Source organism: Lissotriton vulgaris, chromosome 6, assembly GCF_964263255.1.
Source record: "Lissotriton vulgaris chromosome 6, aLisVul1.2, whole genome shotgun sequence".
Taxonomy (NCBI): domain Eukaryota; kingdom Metazoa; phylum Chordata; class Amphibia; order Caudata; family Salamandridae; genus Lissotriton; species Lissotriton vulgaris.
Window position 1 is genome coordinate 1,171,510,499 of NC_141694.1, and position 21,311 is coordinate 1,171,531,809.

Below are 21,311 nucleotides of genomic sequence, written 5' to 3' on the forward strand. Positions count from 1 at the left end.
TTTTTTCCCCCTTACCCTTTCTCAGTTGCCCTGCCCTCCCTTTCCTTTTCTTTTTTCTTTCTCTACGGTGCATCGCATCCAGGAACCGTATACCCCTCCTGTGGTGAAATAGAACCTGTCTGCTGTACCTCCCCATCAATTGAGGCAGCCTCGCAATACACGCTACCCTATAGGTCTCCTTATAGCCCAACAACAGCCACAGCGACATAGATCTAGACCATTATGGGTGTACAAGAGGGTTCCTGCACATTCCCTCCCCTCCTTCCCTTCTCTTTTGTTCCTTTTGTCTCTTGATTCTGGTTTCTTTTGTCTTGTTTGGTTGGACTGTTTTGCAGTTTCTCCGTCTCTTCCCCTTCTTCTCATCTTCTACTCTCTCGTCTATCTTCTCCTTTCTTTTGCTCTCGCTCTCACTCTTCTTTCTTTGGATTTCTGGAATCAGGTCGCTACTCTCTCTTGCCTTGAAACATTCCTGTGCCCGTAAATCCGCACAGTACGATTTGTAATCCTTTGGGAGACCTGAATCCTCCCCCACCCCTTTCGCTTGGCCCCACCCTTTCATTGCACCCACCCCCGCAGGGCTCACCATCAACTGCAAAGCGGCAAACTCCCGGATCCGCACCTGCTAAATTGAACACTATGACTTCTCCGTGCCCACTTCGAGCGATCACTTGGAACGTCCACGGTCTCACGAACTACATAAAGCGAAAAAAGATTTTGGCGAATCTGCAATCCAAACGCGCAAACTTTGCCCTACTGCAGGAAACACCGAGATGCTGTAGAATCGGATAAGCTGCGACGAGGCTGGGTAGCGAGGGTGATACACAACAGTGTGCAGGTTGAGGCTCCTGGGAATGAGGGCCCACCCCTCAATTGCAGAGTGGCGATTCTCCTCCAGAAATAGCTTCCAGCGACAGTGGCAAAGATTTAGACAGATATTGATGGCCGATACGTTTTTACACAGCTCAAGATAGGTTATCATAACATATGCGTTGGGTCGGTATACGCTCCAACAGGGGAGAAAAGGCTGTTCCTCTTGCAGTTAAATAGAGTTCTGTCGGAAATAGGTGCTACCCAACTCTTTATAGGCGGGGATTGGAACCTAGCGAGGGACCCAATCCTGGATAGGACCGGACCACTGGACAGGAGCAATGCAGCTGACAGGGCATTGCTGGAAGATGTGATGCAAGATAACGGACTGATAGATCACTGGCGCTTGAGTCACCCCACAGATAAGGAATACACTTTTGCCTCTCAGGTACACGGTACACTATCCCGCTTGGACTACTTCCTTACCTTCCACGGAGTAGTACAGCACACCCAAGAATCCCAAATCTTGGAGGTGACACTCTTGGACCACTCCCCCATCCTCCTCTCACTGGAAGTAGGACTAGCCAGTCTTGGGTGCAAAGCCTAGCGACTGAATATCCAGCGCTACAAGGCACCCACTGGTAAATCTCTCTTACAGACACACGTCACAGAGTTTTTAACGGACAACCAGGGATCAGTTGACTCCAGCCGACTCTCTGGAAGGCAGCAAAGGCCACCATACGTGGGATACTTATGAGGGACTTGGCCCAAGCCAACAAGCAGAACCAAGACAAACAAAAAGCGCTGGAAGCCGACATACGGAAGTATGCTTGCCTATATTCGACACGCCCCACGCCACAGCACCGCAAGGCTCTGGAGTAGGCAAAGATGGCTTTGAATAGCCTCTTCACTACCAAGGCAGAATATGCCCTACAGAGAATGAAGGGGAGGCACTATGAAGACGGAGGAAAAGCGGGGAGGCTCTTGGCAACTCAACTTCGCCATCGCGAGGTGTCCATGGCTATTCCGGCTATTAGGTCAGCGGCGGGCGACACTTCATCCCGACCTCAAGTTATTACAAACGAATTTGCTTCTTTCTACAAGACCCTGTACAATCCAGCCCACCAATAGAGGCGGACGGACTAACTTCCTTTCTGCGGGAGGCGAAACTCCCTTACCTCTCGAATAAAGGAAGGAGCTGATGGAAGGGGAGATCAGCAAAGAGGAAATCTCCTCAGCAATAGCAAAACTTCTCTATCATAAAGCTCCTGGTAAAGATGCATACCCTGCGGAGTTTTACCGCTGGGCGCGGGACAGAGGTGATCACTACGCTGCAGGCGGCGTTTTGTGAAGCAGAACAGTCAGCGGCCCTAATTTCCAATAATGCTGTCTTTGTTGTTGTTATACCCAAACCCGGGAAGGACCGCCTGGAAAGTGGGAACTACCGGCCCATTTTGCTATTAAATTGCGATATAAAGATACTGGCAAGTATACTAGCCGCACGACTCCGCAAAGTTCTGCCATTCCTGGCACACGCCTCGCAAGTGGGCTTTGCCCCAGGCCGATCCTCCAGGAACCACCTGCGCACTCTCACCCACGCTCTGTGGGAATCCAAAGATCTCCCTGCGGACGGCATTGCTCTCTCCTTTAATAATAAAATAATAATAAAACCATTTTTAAAGCGCCTGGTTACACCTATGACGGTGTGTCCCCGCGCTGAAATGCTACTACTCCCAGATGAGACAGAAAGTACCAGAGTGCTATTTATTTGGGGAAGAGATAAGTTTTTAAATATTGTCTGAATCTTGTTTCGGAGGGCTCCATACGAAGGTTTAGGGGGAGGCTATTCCAGTGTTTGCACGCCAAGAAACGGAAAGAGCTACCTCCCATTCTGGTTTTGTGAACACGGGGAAGTTGGAATAACATCACTCCGGCGGATCTGAGATTTCTGGTGGGGCGATGGATAGTGAGGCGTCTTTGCAGATAGTTGGGGCCTTTTCCCTGGGCAATACGATGAGCCATACATAGTGCCTTAAACTTAATGCGCTCCACAATAGGGAGCCAATGAAGTTTACGCAATGCTGTCTTGCCGGATGCCCTGCGTGGAAGATTAAGTACCAAGCGGGCCGCGGCATTTTGGACACCCTGTAGCTGTTGAATGCCTTTTTTGCTCAGGCCAAGAAGAAGGGCATTACCATAATCCAAATGTGGCGTGACCAGGGCGTGGATGAGTTTCTTCCTGGCACCGAAGGGGAGCAGATCGAGAACTTTGCGGAGAGTTTTCAATATTCCGAAGCATTTTCCAGTGATTTTATTAATCTGTTGCTTGAAGGAAAGCTCCGCATCGATCATAATTCCCAAATTTTTGACAACCTCTGCTGGGCGGGGGATTGGCCCCAATTCCGTTGGCCACCAGTCCTGCGACCAGGTGGAGGGGGACTTACCGACCACCAACAACTCCGTTTTATCGCCATTTAGGCGGAGGCAGTTGCTGTTCATCCATCCTGCCACAGCACGCATACAATTGGAAAAGTTAGCGGCTTCCTCAGGCTGGTTGTTGGCAAGTTGGATTATTAATTGGGTATCGTCAGCGTATGTGACGATATCCACACCATAGGATTCCACAATATGTGCCAAAGGCTCCATATAAATATTGAACAGCGTGGGGCTCAAACTTGAGCCTTGTGGAACTCCATGCCTCAACTTGCAAAGAGATGATTTGTATGGAGGGCAATGCACCTGAAAATTCCTATTTTCCAGAAAGGATTTTATCCACTCCAGGGCTGGACCCTCTATTCCCATATCGGAGAGGCGTGACAGCAGCGTGGAGTGCAGCACGGTGTCAAATGCTGCACTAAGGTCTAAAAGTACCAACGCTGCTGTCTGCCCTCCATCAACCAGTTGTCTCAGGCGTTTGATGCAGAGAAGGCATTTATATCGATTGGGAATATCTCTTCCGCATGATGGAACATTATGGTCTTGGGGCTCAATTTATAGCTAAAGTACGCCTCCTCTACGGGAACCCCATGGCACAAGGGAACTGTGGTGGATTTGTATCCGACCCCTTCCCCATCCGTAGAGGGACTCGCCAAGGATGTCCCCTGTCACCACTCCTCTTCCTATTGGCCACGTAACCACTAGCCGCCACCATGCGCAATGCAGCGGCCATCGCGGTAGTTCCACTTCCAATAGACGAATCCAAATGGTATCTATTTTGTTAACCCTCACAGACCTACGATGCTCCCTTGTGTCCCTGCTCCAGATTATTGACAACTTCTCCTCCTTCTCCGAGTATAAGATCAACTGGAACAAAAGTGAAGCACTCCTCCTCTCGGCCAGGACCACGAAAGCAGCAATACTCCCTTCCGATGGAAACACTTGCGGCTTAAGTATCTGGGAGTTTTTGTCAATAAAGGCCTAGCAAACATTGTCCAGGACAATCTTAACCTGCTTATAACCCAGATGCAACAAGACTTCGAAAAATGGAAGGCCTTGGGGCTCTTGTTGTGGGGTAGAGGGCAGGCAGTCCGAATGGTAACACTACCGCATTCAATTATACCTTGGGGATGCTGCTGATGCAGGTGCCTCTCACACTCTTGTTGCAGATAGATTCCAAGATACGGTCGTTTGTGTGGGGCTCTGCAAAGCCTTGCCTTGCCGCGTCCAAGCTACAGGCCTGCCGCACTCACAGGCGACTTGGCCTCCCATCAGTAGAACTTTAAGCATTGGCATTACACCTCTCCCAACTGGCGTACTTTCAACCAGGTTTACCGGACCCGCCGAAATGGGTTCCGAAGAACAACACTTACTTTCAGCCGAAGAGAGACACTCTATATTATACACGGCGAAACCTGGGAACAGCGGTACAATGCATCTGTTTGTGTCCGCCGCGTGTAAGGCCTGGCATCGGACCCACAAGCTATTGGTGGAGCATTCACAGCTGCATGAGAAGGCCCCATTATGGGGAAATGAAGCCGTTCGGATCGGATGAAGGAAGGGTTTGAGATGGCGGGTGTGGCAGGAAGTGGGTATAAGTTCCATTGATCAGATTTTCGGCAACGGCTCCCTGAAACCGCTGGCACAAATAGGAGGGGAGTATGGTCTCCCCACAATACAGTCTTGGAGATACACCCAGCTACAACACTGTCTGCGGCAATGCCTGGGGGCTCGCCCATGGAACTTGTCCCCATCTCCGGGAGCTGCATTTCTTCTTGTCAGGGGATGGTACAAGGGGGTGATGTCTGGACTATATGGGGTGCTAGTGTCGCACCGCTTCTTGACCCCTTTGGCACAGGTGCTACGTGCTAAGTAGCAGGAACGGCTGGCGATCACGTATGAAGCGATGAATGGGCGGACATCCTAGTCGGTCTGAGTAAAGGCGCAAGAGAGTCGCAGATTAAATTCTGCCTCTTCAAAGTCTTACAGGACTGGTATTGGACACCCACAAAACTGCACAGGGCCGGCCTCCTCCCCCATGCCAACTGTTGGAGATGCCCCAACTCCTGGTGCGACATAACACGTATCATTTGTGAATACCCCTCAGTGCAGGCTTTTTGGGAGTACGTGGGACGGACCCAGAGAGCTACCATGACACTTTATTTACCGCTTATGCCCCCTGAAGTACTTCTGCATGATCTACAGCGGTTCCCGGACCTATCCAGATCACAATGCCGCCTCTTTCATACAGCGGTGGCTGCGGCCAAGCTTTGCATACTGCGACAATGGAGGACTGCGGCCACCCCGACACAAGAGTCCTATGATCCAAGCAGCATCAAATGAGAGGATCATATATAACCTACAAGATCATTTCTGGAGACATGGACACCCTTTCAGTGCGTAGAGGCCCCGGACGTGGACGGACACGGGTCGTCAGCGGACCCTAGTGATTAAATGAATAGTGTGTTGCAGCCGTCCTTCAAACCGTAATATCCCCTTCAACCCTCACCTCCACCCCTCGGCATACTCTCTTCTCGCTCCTTCTCTTTTTTCCTTTTCTTTTTCTTTTCCTTTTTCATCTTCACTATTTGATAAATTGACTCTTCTCAATGTCCCTTCCTCATCAGTACTTTCTCCAGTTCCCTTTCTCCCCCTCCCCCCTCTACCTCTCCCATACTTTTCCCCTCTCTGGCACGCCCACCCCACACGCATACCAATGCCTGCACAGCCATCGCCATGCCGCCAAGATCCACAGGGCTCAATTGTCGTACGATCATACCATCAATGGGCCGATATTATGTCAGAGTCACTACGGCAGGACATATCAGCAACCCTCCCTCCCTCCTCCAGCCACAAGACATCCCCGTACTGGTCTTTGGAGTTGTCCCTCTAGAAGAAACAGGGTGCCAACAAAGCAAGACACATTGCTCTATAAACAACCTGGGGGGTGAGGGGAGGTAGGGTGCGAATCTGGGGAAGACACCATTTCCCATCCAACCCAGTAGGGGAGGAGGCAAACAAACGGGCCTATGCAGGTATGCACATACACATACCCCTGCCCTTTCTTCTGTTTTTGTCTATGCTTATGAGTTTCCCCCATACCCTCCCCTATCCCTGTTACTACCTCATTTATAGATTGCTGTGGCAAACTGTTATGCGTAGGATTAATGTGCCAAGACTTTTTGGAGACACATCACATGTTTATAATGATTGTGTATATATATATATATACACTAGAAATGTTTATTTTATTTCGATGTCAAACTGTTTAACTTGTTTGAATACGCAATAAAAAAACACTAAAAAAAATTAACATTTTCTTTTCATCTTTTAAGAGCAGGCAGTGGTCTGTAAGACCATTGCCTTCTCTCAAAAAACGTTTTGCAAATGGGTTACCACCAACATTGAAGTTGGTGGTAAAATGTGAATGTTTGCGACCACATTCACAGTCATAAATACATTCATACATACCGTTAAGATTCAGTATTTAGCTGGGACACCCTAAACACGCCCCTTCCAATTACTGAATTGCAAACCCATTTTACGATACCGTAACAGGTTACTGAATCGCAAAATAGGCTTTTTTGCATTCGCAAACAGGACGATTCTGTCAATTGGCCTGTTTGCGAACGCAACATTGCTTGTTGCATGTGGCCCTTAGTTCCGTTCCCAGGTCTAGCTCCCATTTGTTTTTTGTCTTGGATTGCAAGGCTTTATATATCCAGGTTTATAATATGTGACTTCAATCTCTGCATGCACTATCTAATCTTCGATGTTCTTCCTTAGCCCATTGTTTTTAAGGCGCCCACAGTGTACGAGTTGCCTACTCTTTCTATTTCCGCTCTAGCCCCCCCTAGTTGTAAAGGGTCAAATTTGCCTATGAGAATAAACGTACTAGTGAAACAGTTGGTACATTTGGTTGGAAAGATTTTAGAGAAGAGTGAGTAGGCAAATAGGTCAAGGGGACATGTGTGCATATCAATTGTTGGAAACAACATGGGAAAAGAGGTTGCATGATGTTACATCGAATTAATAGAAGAATCAATACATATTCCCTTGTGTATTTCTATTTTTGTTACGAGTTTTCTTTATGTTACTTTAGTTTTCTTCGAATATGTATTTTATATTTTTTCCTGTATTTCTGTTGACACAAAAATAATTTGCAAAAGTGCACAATTTTGCTTACAGTATATATATTTTCCTTGTGCCAAACAAATAAGTGCCTAATCTCACAAGCAGAAAGAAGGGTAGACTGACGATATTTGACTTGCACTGTTGTCTCATGTCAGATGTGTTAAATTAATCCAGTCACTTCTTCATATACCACTGACACCAACTACTTGTAGTTTTGGTAGTTTATTTATAAATCCAAACAAAATACATGCTTTGTGCTCTAAGAATTGCAACACTTTCTCCCTTGGTGCTGTGACTGCACCCCCCCCCCCTCCGACCCCACTTAATGGAACTCTGCTTTTCTGTATATAGAGATAACTCTAATCACTAGTATGTGCCGTAGACCTTTTACTCTCTACCACTCCTATGTGACTCTTAGAGTATACCCATTTGTATCCCTTCCCTATGTATATAGAGATAACTCTAATCACTAGTATATGCAGTAGACCTTTGTACTCTCTACCATTCCTATTTGAATCTTAGAGTATATCCATTTGTATCCCTTCCCTACTTATTATTATTTATTATTATTTTATTAGAAAGTTTTATATAGCGCGAACAAGATCTTTGCAGATATCAGAGCGCTTTACACAGAGAGGGTACATGATGGAGCATATTCAAAACAGGTAATTCAGTAAAGCTAACAGTACAAATAGATGTGGTCAAAGCTAATAGCGTAAGGCAATAATACAAGTAATAAAAATAAGCAAAGGGGTCGAGCAAGTAGTACAGATCTGTGCAGATTCTTTAAGAGTCCAAAATAGTAGTGCAGGTGTATTTAGCCATGAGGATAGCTTTTACTTCTTTCTTAAAACGTATAGTGGAGGAGATGAGCCTAATTTCAGGAGGGAGTGAGTTCCAGATTCTGGGTGCCATTCCTGAGAAGGAGCGTTTATAGGTTTTTTCCTTCCGAAATCTTCGAGGCTTCAGCAGAAGATTGTTTGTGCCTCTAGTGCTTCTAGAGCCGCCAGAGATATACCTTCAGTATAAGAATAATGAAACCTCGACAACACAATCAAAACGAAGACCACGTCAGCAGGTAAGGAAGCACTCGCCACAACACACTAGAGCAGGGTTCGCCGAAGTCAGATCAATGCCAGATTTTTAGGATAACTACATTTATCTAAATGGGGATATGCGAAAAATCTGGCATGGATCTGGACCTCCAGGACCTACTTTGGAGAACCCTGCACTAGAGCCGTATAAACATTACCACTCCTACGAAATTCTCTTATATGTGTGTGCTTGACAAAGGCAACATAGTGCTGCCCCCCCCCCCCCCCCCCCCCAACATACACACACGCCTAGGGGCCGCAGGACACTAAATAACCTTCAAACATTTGTAAGGCTGTGTCTCTACTTCTACATCAGCAAATACGAATGTCTCCCAACCTCTTCCAATTATCGACAAGGAAATATTTAACCAGTAACCCCATGAGGGGGCTGACTCTCTAAACAGCGATTATTGGCGCTTTATTGATCGATGGGTGGCAGGTGTCACTGAACTACTTCTGCCTTAGCGGGGTTCATTTAATAGTGACAGCAGTGAGCAGGAATGGGGGTACTGAGAGATACAGCAAGCTTAAAAGGGCAATCCTCTTTAGTCTTTACCCAGCCCAACTCGGGGACAATCACATGCTAGAATGTCGCTGTTTCGTGACGTCTTCTGGGCTTTCATACGTATTGTGACATCACTCACTGGACGGCCCCTTTAAGACGAGACTGAGTTTTCACACCAACAAACATTCAAGGAAGGCCACCTTGCTACCGGTCCGCTGCCAAACAAGCGTGCCATCCTGGTTTCCAATTAAGTGCCCCACTGACCTCTGGCGTCGAAGCCAGGTGCACCGCACACCTGCACCCCCTATCCTGCACCCCCTACCCCGTTCCCCCCGCCGGAAAAGCACCGGGGTCAAACCTGCTGGAAGTCCCTCTTCACAGTTGTCAGTTGTACAACCATCTTCATGTATCGACCTCAGAACTAGTGGCCCACTCACCTGCACCTCCCACCAGGCGGGCAACTAGAGCCAAATTTCGGGGGTGGGGGGGGGGGGATGAAAGTATTTCGGGGGGGCTAATTCTTCCACCACGGACAGAGTGGCTGTTAGGAGTGAACACACTCCAAAAACCTAATTTTGAAGTAAATGGTCTTTTAAAGACCTGTTAAGTACTCGGGTGCGGCTGCAATTTGATGCTTGCCAGCCCGCAAAGCTGTGTCAGCCCGGGCTGACACACACGGCGGGGGGGGGGGGAGTGGGGAGGCTGAAGCCCCTTGAGCCCAATGGGTGTTGCGCGCCTGCCTCCCACAAACAATATGCCTCAACCACCTGGATATGTCCAACCAGGTAACTAGGGCCTCACATGCCCAGGTCACAAGGGCCAAGTGGCAAGCGCTGGACCCGTTATCTGACCGCACCTGTCCTGATACTGAGGGTGGCTTCCGGGCTGAGATTTCGGCCCAGAACTCCACAGTTTGGATTCAGACTCTGGGAGGCGGCCTCCCTGCGTGTCCAGTTTCAAGACCTGTGTTGGTCAGCCAATGCGGTGTTGGGTGCACAGTTAACCCCTTAAGTGCTGCTGACGGCCAATGGTCGTCAGCAGCGCTACCTCCCCAGTGCTGCGCACGACCATTGAACGTCCATTCAGCACTAGTTCTAATGGACAGCGCAGCACTGGGGAGAAATGTTTACACGCAGCTAAGGTGCTAAGGACCAGTGCAGTTTATCTAAAGCATAAACACTCAGATTACACGTTTTGAAGGACACCTACTGTTGGCAGATATGGGGACATTTATATAATACAATGTGACCAGGATCACACAATGTGGTTAAATAGGACAGGGGTGGAGTCTGAAATAAGATTACTTGGTTTTGCTGCATCAACGCTCAAGAACAACCCCCTACCCTAGTCTAGCCTTAAAATCAGTAGGCGCCTGCCTTCAAAAATAGGCATATTAGCTTCTAAAAAGTGGGGGAAATCGCCTCCTGAAATACGAGGAATCTCATTTAACACTGTGGGGGCAGGAGGCGGCTGGAAGTTGGCAGGAAGCCAAGCCTGGCATCTTTGAAGTCACAATTAAGCCTCAGACAGCCCTCGGCTGCCTGTCTGCCCATAAAAGTGAATTCTAAAGCACCCGGGCCCCGGTGACTGGCGGCTGCTTTGTTAAACAGGGTTTTAATACCCAGCACTGCCCCCGGGCAAGACAACATCGGGACACGGCTCAGAACATGGGAGGGTGGGGGCGGTGTTGGCACCTTTTTCGGTCTGAAGCCAAGGTAGGAGGGTAAAGAAAGCACTGGGCCTGGACCGCTTAAAAACACATTAAGGCCGTTGTGCTTATAGCAAATAACCCCTCCGTAGATCAAACAGTTTCAACGAGACCTGGGCGGTTAAAGATGGCGGCTGAAGACAACGGGGCAGATTATTCCATTTTTTCCGCTAAAAATGCTAATGTTTGTGCAGCGCGCATTGGTATAATGAATTTAGTCTGGGACAGTTTCTTCTTTTAAAATAAATCTCTTGCAACTGCACATCTCACTCAGCTATGCAAATTAACCTGCAGTTGTGGGAAGTGGGTGTTCCTGTGGCCTTCCACAAACACAGGGTGCTTTCCCCACACATCTGGGCCTGAACTGAAACGACTTCTAGTCGAACGACTCACCCGGAAGTGGCTCGGCATAAACTGCTCGAGATTCCGACCCTGGATCTGGGAGGCGCCAAGTGCGTAAATATTCGGGGGCTGCGAGTGCTTTACATATTGCCTCCTGTATTGACCTTTACCGAGGCTGATTTTAATTCTAGCGGCTTCAGGGCACTGTGTGTAAAACAGGGACGCCTATTAGTGCGACTCGCACTCTAAACAGACAAATAAAGCAACCTGCTCTACTTATTATGCCCTTACGCTGGAAGTAAGGGGTGGACGCACACTATTTTGGTGGGACAGGCTTAGAGAAGAGAAGGCCTCTCGCTAAAATCGATTTTCTATCTGAAAAAGAAAATATAACTGATAACTGATAGTTCAAAGTAACCCCAATTTAGAAGATTGTTTTGATGCGGTCCTTCTGACCCGTGAAGTTAGGACAAACGGGCGCACTGTAAAGAAACCTCCTAAAAATGTAGTTTTCCTGGTGTCCACATAGGGGTCTTGGATCGGGTAAAGCAGAGAATGTCTGTAAATCGAGGTAAAATTCCTTCAGTGCGTTTTTAGGTCGAGCTGGTAAGCATCCGTAGGATGCAGTCCAGATCGACAACTATAGTGATCGACTTCGGGGGAATGACTGGACAAGAGGGTGCCACGCGCTTTTCCTCTGGATTTAACCTCGTGCACGCTCACGTCGGCTCCGTCTACATTTGCAGCAACATGCGTGCGCATACACAGACACTCGCTCGCTCACATGCGTGGGCATATACACACACACACACACACACACACACAGACACTCGCATGCGCACCCCCCCTCCCACTCCCCACAGTCATCAGCCTCTTTTAAACACACACAATCATACGCACACGCATACACACAGACTCCAAGAACACATACACACACTCACACAGAGCCCCCCGCCGCAAAACGCACACACACACACACACACACACACACACACACACACACACACACATGCCCCCCGCCCTCGCAGCTCAGCAACTCACCGGCTTCCTTGGTGCGGCGGCTCTCCTCGGCAGCTGCAGGGCTCCTCTATGGCTCTCCCTCACTCCTGGGAGCCTCGTGGAAGGCGCCGGCAGCAGGACTCTTCCTCCCTCCATCTCAGGGCGAGTGCACCGGGGCTCAGGGTAGGCTCCTGCCTGCTCCGGTGCTCGAAACAGCCGCGGCTCTTCCGTGGGAGGCGGGGTAGGCTCCCGCCCTCCTACTTCCGGTTTCCGGTTGTCCTGCCCGGCCTGCCTGACTTCCTGGTCGCAGGCCGGCGGCGATGTTTGGTTTGTCCCGGGCTGCGGCGGTGATGACACACGAGACGTACCTCCTTAAAATGTTAATGTAACCGGCGAACTGAGTGAAAGTACTGCATGTGATGTGCAGTATGATCTTGCACTTATTTCTTGGACTGGCATTTTTGACCAACATCATTTATCGTGTCTTCAGTCAGTATATCGGATTGTAAAGCCGGATTAAATATTTCACTCTAACGTGTACTACTTGCATTAAACTTTCAGAAAAGGCATAATTAAACAGGTAAAATCTAAAAACAAGCCGGATTTCAGTTTGGAGGAGATTAAGGAAGAGAGTGACAGTGTCCCCATCAAGCACAAGGCTTCCTTCAGCGGTGTAGTAAACTGCGGTCGGCCGGAGTGAAACCAACCCTGCAGTGACTGACTCCCAGAGTATTTGCATGACCGGGCCTTTATTTATTTAATAACACTGGCGCTTTCATTTTTCTCGCTGTGGTTACATCTGTTTACATTGCCGTTTGTAGTGCAAATATTTTTTATGTTGCTTTCTTGATGTCAGATGCATGCTCTTTAACCTGGTCTGCTAAACAGCACTTTATAGTATTATGCATCTTTTGCTGTAGTACACGAGGAGTGGGCAAGCAAGGGAGGCAGATGAGCACTGGCTTCCGTTGACGTTCCTTGCTGATTTTAGTGTCCAGGCTAAGGGCACAGAAAGTAGCTGCTTTCTCATCTCGGACGCTTCTTATTTTTTCCGGATAAACAGCATCGTTCCTAAATGCTGATCCTTGGATTTGCCATCTTGATGCTTTACAATGTTGCTTTGTTTACTACGTGCTCCATGCCCCTTCTTACTGATTTTCTGCCCCTCACTATCAGTCATGTGTTGTATTGCACTCCCATTGCTCCTGATCGTGCCTGCTGTATTTTGCCTTCTGCTGCACATTGCCTTACAGTTGTGCTGTCTGACCCCCAGTCTTGTGTGCGCTGTTTGTTTGCTGTGACACCTGCCTAATTTCTTTTGCTTATCAGAACCCATACCCACCCCTTTTTATTTCATACTTCGCTCATGGCACATTGCCTTACAGGGATTGAAGCTTAGAACTGTTCTAGACACGGAGGAGTGCGTGACTCCCTGAGCAGTGGGTCTGTGGAATGGCGTGAGTGGAGGGGGAGCCCAGGATGGCTTTTAAGTTGTGGTAAGTTTAGGGAGATTGGCAGGGGGCCTACCCTTAGCTCCAATGGAATGGCCATTACAGGTAACCCCAGGCCCCGTACCCACACCCATGTTGTCCCTCCTGTCTCCTGGGGCGATTTACGGCTCGCAGGCTGACCTCAGCCCCGGCCTGGCTGGGCAGGGACAGGCAGACAGGCCAGTTCATCATGCCAGGTGGCCTGATGGCTTCCCCTAGTCAGCGGGGGAGCGCCCCTTGACAGAGCAGGGCTAAGCCCAGACATCTCTCCTCTTGGGATGGTCTGTAAACATTCGTGGTAGTGATGTCCTGCAGATGCTGTCTGACCAACTCCAGCGGACACGTCACACCACATCCCAGGTCCAGGCTCTCCCAGTGCTGCCGCTCACGGGCACTCCGCCCCCCCCTCATTAACAAGGGGACAGCAGATGGTTTCTTGAGCAGGGCTGAGACAGTATGTACGTTTGTATCCATTAATGCAACCATTTTTTCCCCAACGACCGTCCCCAAAAGGCATAAAAAGTGCATGGGAACGTTCTTCTGAGAAATGTTTTTATGCTGTGCTGACAGTGGCGTCGCTATCAATGGTACAGCAAGTGCAGTGATACCGGGGGCCAGGGTTGTTAAGGGCCCACTGGGGAGAGGATGTGGCCTACCAAGCTAGGGCGGTGGAGCTCAAATCTGGGGAACCAGGTTCGAACCTCGGCAATAACGCTAATCTTTCTATGATTCTGGACAAATCATTCAATCTCCCCATGCCTAACAAAAACAAACGCGTTATTAGTGCGCTGCACCTCTTGACAACAAACACTGTGTTTTCCCCTCGTTCCCAGGTGCCAAAATGTAAATGTTGCCGTTTTTACCTAAACAAACGCCACCTGTAAACATGATTCAAGGGAAATAAACCAGTGGAGTTTGAATAATGGCAGTATCCTAGCTTGGTGTAAACTCCTTTGCGAGTCACAATGAAGCAGGAGTATCTTGGTACCCTTCTTTACACCGCATTCTAGGTAAACATATGTATCAGTGTGCACATTTTCTTCAGGAGACCCCCGGCGAGGGCCTCTCACAGTGCACGATAAGTGAAAGCACTGTACAGGAGTAGTGAACAGGCTCAGCTTCATTCACAAACAATGTTTGTATACCAATTGCAATAAAAAAAAAAATAATGCAAAGCATTGTCATTTACAATGCCAGTAACTCAAACTTTAATGCTGCAAGACCTATTGCATTGCAAATGCTTGTTAATAAGTAGGCCCATAAGCGGGCAGACGTGGGTCCTGGGCTCACTGTGCCACTGGAATCAAGCTATCCTGGCTGAAGAGGGGTGAAACCCCGAAACCGGTCCTAGGATGCTTGTTTCTTGTCCAGGAAGGACCTGGCTTGGCAGTTCGGGCTGGACTGTTCCCATGAGGCACAGGTTCAGACTGATTTGCATATGGCCATGTCTGAACTGGGGTGGCGAAGTGAGCTAAAGAATGATGGATTTAACCCAGATCTGTGACTGGAGGTGAAATGTTTTGATTTGTTCTGCATTCCGTCCATCAACTGTGTGTCTTTTGCCATAAGCGGGCAGGGCACACGTGGCACATCTAGTGAAGCATGCATCCTCGGAGCCCCCAGGTTTCCAGGGGCCACAGTTCACCCAGTCAAGGTTTTTCACGCACATTGTATGTCCTGGGCCTGCACTTTAACTAATGTCGTCCAACAATTATACGAACGTCACTAAACAGGAGCTTTAGCCCCGCCCACATGTTGGGAACCTTGAGAACATGGTTTGATTGGGCAGATGTGCAGCGCCATCAAAACACGTGCTTGCCCTCCACACAACTGATTATGGTCTGGCTTTCCATCCCAGCTGTCGCCAGACAATTATGTGAGAATCACCAGTAGAGGGACTTGTTCCGCCCCCATGTTGAGAGCCAGGAGTACCTGTTATTTATTAGGGAGAAGATGACCAGAAACCATAGAAGAACTAGACCCATCGAGAGGGCATATTGGAAAGACCAGGTTTAAACATTTCCTACCTGCAGCCCCGTACGACCTCGCCTGGCAGCGCGGTCCAGGCACAACAGACCTATTCGAAGATGCTAAAACATTTTGTGATTCTGCCCCCACAGAACCATACAGAAAATATCCCCAGGTTCCAGTGAGATTTCTAAAAGGCTTGTGTGAAAATCTGACCTTGAAGTCCATCCAGTTTATTCCGCCATCGTCAGGCATTAACGGGTCCCTAGCCGGCGCCGCCACGGAGCTCTGGCCACTTCCCATAAAAGCGCTTCCAGGAGGCACTAGGCCGAACTCGGAGCGAACAACACGCGGGGGAGACCGTTTATTGGGGCACGAAGAAGATGAGAGGCCGCTGTTAAAAGCCCTGACATTTATGGCGCGGAGCTCTGCGCTCCGTGAAGGTCTTAAAAGGACGCGGGGCGCTTTGGACCGGCCGCTGGCCCAGCTTTTACGACGCCAAATGCGACATAAAGCGGTTTTCATGGATCAATTAATAGGCGATAACATTTATGCTAAAAACAAATTCCAGCCATTGACTGCAATAAACATAATGCAATGTTATCAAACGAGAAAAAATGCGCTGGTCAGGCGGGGCCAGGAAAGGGTAGAGACAACGTGACTTCTCTCTAGGGGGACATCGAGAACAAAAAAAGCACTTCTGAAAATATGAAATGCACAGGGTCTTTTTCTGTATCGTGCTTAATAAATTTCCTAGCAGTAATGTGGAAAGCGACAAATGTTAATGAATTGCAGAAGATCACACAATGTGGTCAAGTGCAGACACGGGTATGTCGGGTGGGGTCTTCCATGACGTCATGGACCCTCATAGTTCAAATCACACTTCAGTGTCCCCTCCACCTCAGGAAGGTTATTACTTAGGGCCCGGATCCCCCAGCATGCTCCACGCCCGCCCAACCCACCAATTAATCAGGACTTTGAGAAAGGGTGGGTGTACAAAGGCCATGTTTAATGACAACACTCAAACATGACAAACATGATTATTAAAAACACATTATCAAATTATAAGCAACATTTATTATTGAATCATATTATCAACTTGTATTATGCATTATTCAAACTGAATTTGCTCATAAATTCTTCTTCTTTCCCCCAGCACCAAGGGGCCCTCTGGTTCGCATCTCCCCAGGTTGAGATGCCCACGCAAGGTGCAACCCACCTGCGCCCCTGAGCGATGGGCCCCAGCCCTCGGGTCCTTGTCCGCCATTTCCAGGGACCCACCTCTCGTCCACCAGGCTGCCTAGGAGGCTCGTACCTGTCGCCCTAGCCTCCCCAGCCGGTGCCCTCCACCCCCCTGCGGAGAGCTTACCTTCTCTCCCCTCAGTGCTGGCCTAGGGAGTGCGCAAGGCGGACTCCTGTCCATTTTGTAAGTCTATCACTGGTCCAATGTCTCTTTTCCGCAACACACCCCTCCAAACTACTGCCTTAAAGGGATGGGTGGGCGGGAGTTTCGAAGCGTTATCCTAAGGCGAGGGGAGTGAGGTCGAGCAGGGTGCGAGCAGGTCCGGTGCTGGCGAGGGAAGAGGCCGAGTTCTTTGTAATCTTGACCTAAATAGGTCACGGCCTCTGCCCCCCGCCCCCACCGGACGTGCGTCACCCCCCCCCCCCCCCCCCCCCCTAATCCGGAAGCATTTCCTCCGGCCGGCCGCCCATAGGGCAGCCGGCCAGATACCCTGACATATGGGGTTGCGTGGGCCGGGCCCTAAAGGCAGGCTCATCTAGCCTCGCCCTTTGTATTACAATACACCCTGTGAATAATGTTAGAATATGTCTCCAAGCTCAATCTGCCTTGATCAGACAAAGGAACCTTCTGGAATGAATACTGTTGGTGCTGGTGATGCAGAACTGGGTAAAGATAAAGGGTTATTCCCTCTACGTCTTGTGATGTATAGTTTGAGCCTGTCAGTCCACTGCAAGAGGAACTGGATGGGTGCTGTGGGTGGGGTTACCACTGTACGTGGAATACCTCGAGAAGGGCCATTCATCCTTCTCAGCAAACAAAACAGGTGATGGACAGAATGTGGATCAATGTCACACATTCACCCCAGTCCAAAGATCTGGGCCCAAATCCATCTTTTTTTGCACTCTACACCACCCTGGGTTAGACAATGGCGATATGCAAATCAGCTCTGACCCTGTGCCCCATGGGAACAGTCCAGTCCGAAATACAAAAGCCATGTCCTTCCCAGAACGGAATCAAGCATCCGAGGACCGGACCGGTTTCGAGGTAACACCTCTCATCAGCCCGGCTAGCTTGACTCCAGTGGTGTGGAGTGCCTGGGACCCACGTCTGAGCATCCCCAGCGCACTTATGGCGGAATTTGCAAACAAAACAGGTGATGGACAGAATGTGGATCAATGTCACACATTCACCCCAGTCCAAAGATCTGGGCCCAAATCCATCGTTTTTTTGCACTCCACACCACCCTGGGTTAGACAATGGCGATATGCAAATCAGCTCTGACCCTGTGCCCCATGGGAACAGTCCAGTCCGAACTACAAAAGCCATGTCCTTCCCAGAACGGAATCAAGCATCCGAGGACCGGACCGGTTTCGAGGTAACACCTCTCATCAGCCCGGCTAGCTTGACTCCAGTGGTGTGGAGTGCCTGGGACCCACGTCTGAGCATCCCCAGCGCACTTATGGCGGAATTTGCAAACAAAACAGGTGATGGACAGAATGTGGATCAATGTCACACATTCACCCCAGTCCAAAGATCTGGGCCCAAATCCATCGTTTTTTTGCACTCCACACCACCCTGGGTTAGACAATGGCGATATGCAAATCAGCTCTGACCCTGTGCCCCATGGGAACAGTCCAGTCCGAACTACAAAAGCCATGTCCTTCCCAGAACGGAATCAAGCATCCGAGGACCGGACCGGTTTCGAGGTAACACCTCTCATCAGCCCGGCTAGCTTGACTCCAGTGGTGTGGAGTGCCTGGGACCCACGTCTGAGCATCCCCAGCGCACTTATGGCGGAATTTGCAAACAAAACAGGTGATGGACAGAATGTGGATCAATGTCACACATTCACCCCAGTCCAAAGATCTGGGCCCAAATCCATCGTTTTTTTGCACTCCACACCACCCTGGGTTAGACAATGGCGATATGCAAATCAGCTCTGACCCTGTGCCCCATGGGAACAGTCCAGTCCGAACTACAAAAGCCATGTCCTTCCCAGAACGGAATCAAGCATCCGAGGACCGGACCCAGATCTTTGGACTGGGATGAATGTGTGACATTGATCCACATTCGGTCCATCACTTGTTTTGTTTGCACATTCATCCTTCTCAGGGCAACGCTGAGGCATGGTTCTTGGTGCAGAGATGCCAAATACCTTTCTGAACAGGTACACACTTTAAAAATACTTTACTTGCACAGGCAACTGAAACCATTACAATAAATGTATTAAAATAAAGACGTAAAAAGCAAGCTCCCATCACGTGGTGTGTGAGCGAGTTATCAGTTTAGTCCAGTTATGCAGAGAGTGGAGTTATCCTGACAGTGCAGCGTTTGGGCTCCGCCTCCAATAGAGACACAGTTTGTCAATTGTTCTTTTTGCATTCGTCACCCCAAGAGGGACAGGGATGTCCAGACGTGGGATCTGTGCTGGCCATGCCACTGGATTCAAGCTACCCTGTATGATACCCCGAAACTGGTTTAGGAAGCTTGTTTTCTGGTCCAGGGAGGACCTGGCTTGTCAGTTCAGGCTTGACTGTTCCCATGAGGCACAGGGTCAGACTGATTTGCATATGGCTAGGTCCGAACTGAGGTGGCAAGCGAAACAATGATGGATTTAGACCCAGATCTCTGTACTGGGGGTGAGTGACATTGTTCAACATTCGTCCATCAATTGTTCTGTTTGCATTGGTCCTGTGGCAGAGCCTGATACCTAGCGGTCCAGCTAGGCACGGCCAGGCAGCACTCTTCGGTCCAGACCCCATGCGCCGAGGGTACCTCTGATGTAGACACCTAGTTGTTGATGTTTGAAGATGCTACAATTAGGGCATGAGGCCTCAAAAGCAGGAAGTGGGTCAGTCTCTGAACCACAGAGGGCCGGGCTGGAGCCCTCCATTGCATTGTGTTCTTAAAACCGAAAGAAGGTCATGTCTGCATCATCTCTGTCCCCAGACCCCAACCCCAGCTAAAACCAGATGACACGCCAGCAATAGCCCGGTGTTTTGAGTTCCTCCGGTCCGGGAAATAGTGCCTTCCGTGAAGGTATGTTATCAGAATCCTGACTGAACCCAGTAATACTATCGACACATGGGATGTCTGGGCCCTACCCCCGCATCAGCTGCCATTGGTGAATGCGGGAGTGTTGACCGGTGTCGTGTCCGCTGAGTGGTGACGCCGGGTCATTGCGCATGCGTCAGATAGCAGTGCTCGGAATTCCACAAGCATGCGCGGTAACAAAGAGTAGCGCTCTACATCCTATGCGCATGCACCGGAAAGTAGTACCTTTCCTCACGCGTATGTTCGCGACTATGCGGATTCAGCACTTCACGGCAGATTTATCTATTTAAAGAGGAGGGGCGGAATTAGTTTCACCTCCACTTCTGCTCGTGTCAAAAGCGTAGGCACCGACGGACAGGTGAGTCGCAGAGCACCGGTACTTTATTTTGGTAAGGGCCGGTTTGAGAGACTGGATTGTCCATCCCGTGTTGAGGTAGTCAGCTCAGAAGGAACCGGCATTATCCCGAGTTTCAACCTCTCTCTAATCTCAAGTGCCAGAATAGCCTTCATTTTACTATTCTCGTACAGGGTGGGAGCCTTTGAACATATGAGGCTTGGGCAGCCACCCAGGGGCCTGTTTCACCTACTCCCCACCATTGCATAAGCGCTGTAGCCTATATTAGGTCTTTAGTGTACCCCTCCTTTCTGAAAATATATCTGGCTTTTAAGGAAAGCTTCTGGGTAGAGATTTAAGATATACATTATCTCTCATAAAGTCATTGAGAGACACACAGTAGTGTCAGTGACTAGGGCATGTTTAGGATCACAAGCCATGCGATTTCTATATACCCCGTGTGAATCTTTCTGGTGATCGGTGTTGGGTTTGACGGTTTGCTAGCTACCACACGTCTGTTGGATTAAATGTGTAGAACCATTGGGTAAGGTACAGGGAAGTTGTGTGCTCACTGTTCCTTTTATTTCTACACTATAGAGCGGGGCCTTATACTCCCGAGCGGTTGCCGGGTGAGGTGAGGCCATCACCCACACAAAGGTGGGTGAGTATCACTTAGAGGAAATGCCTCAATGTGATCAAGCTAATATGCTTTTCAGAATGCAGAATGTAAATTATTCTTGCAGGTGTGTCTGCACGGTCTCTGTGTGTGTACGTAGGTGGGTGTGTGTGACAGTGGTATTGTTTGACATATTGTCTTTCTGTTTTTGTCTCTTGATAGGAAGAAGACATTTTCTTTCCCTCCAGTGGACATTTAAGTATTCTAGTTCCTGGTTTATATGTAACTTTGTATCAGTACATTTTTGTTTTTCTACATTGAAATACATTATATGTAGTTGCAGTAGCCTAAGTTTTACTATAGGTCCTGAAGAAAGCTGGCCAGATGCCTTTAAAGCTGAAACATGTCGACCACACTACACAGCGCCAATGAGTAGTATTACTACTCGGCGTGTTTTTAATCTTTGACACTTGGACTTCTATTCTAATGCTCTTTGGAGTCTTGGTAGTCAATTTTACTTATCACATTTTGTTGAGCACTGCACTGTTTTCATTCACACAACTTTAGGGTGTCACATTAAG

At 49.0% G+C, this 21,311-nt stretch overlaps 1 protein-coding gene across 4 annotated transcripts in view; it reads right to left on the reverse strand.

Moving 5' to 3' along the window:
• Nucleotides 1-21,311, reverse strand: part of LOC147708596 (uncharacterized) — a 174,286-nt gene that overhangs the window by 146,555 nt on the left and 6,420 nt on the right. The window contains exon 1 of one of the 4 annotated variants that reach the window (XM_086927272.1): nt 12,068-12,248. The exons of 2 other annotated variants lie outside the window; for them this stretch is intronic. In XM_086927272.1, coding sequence (XP_086783398.1) covers nt 12,068-12,181 — 114 coding nt within the window. In that variant the 5' untranslated portion in view covers nt 12,182-12,248. Of the gene's footprint in view, nt 1-12,067; nt 12,249-21,311 lie in introns of those variants that run through there. One more of the 4 variants, XM_086927271.1, reaches the window with a different exon arrangement.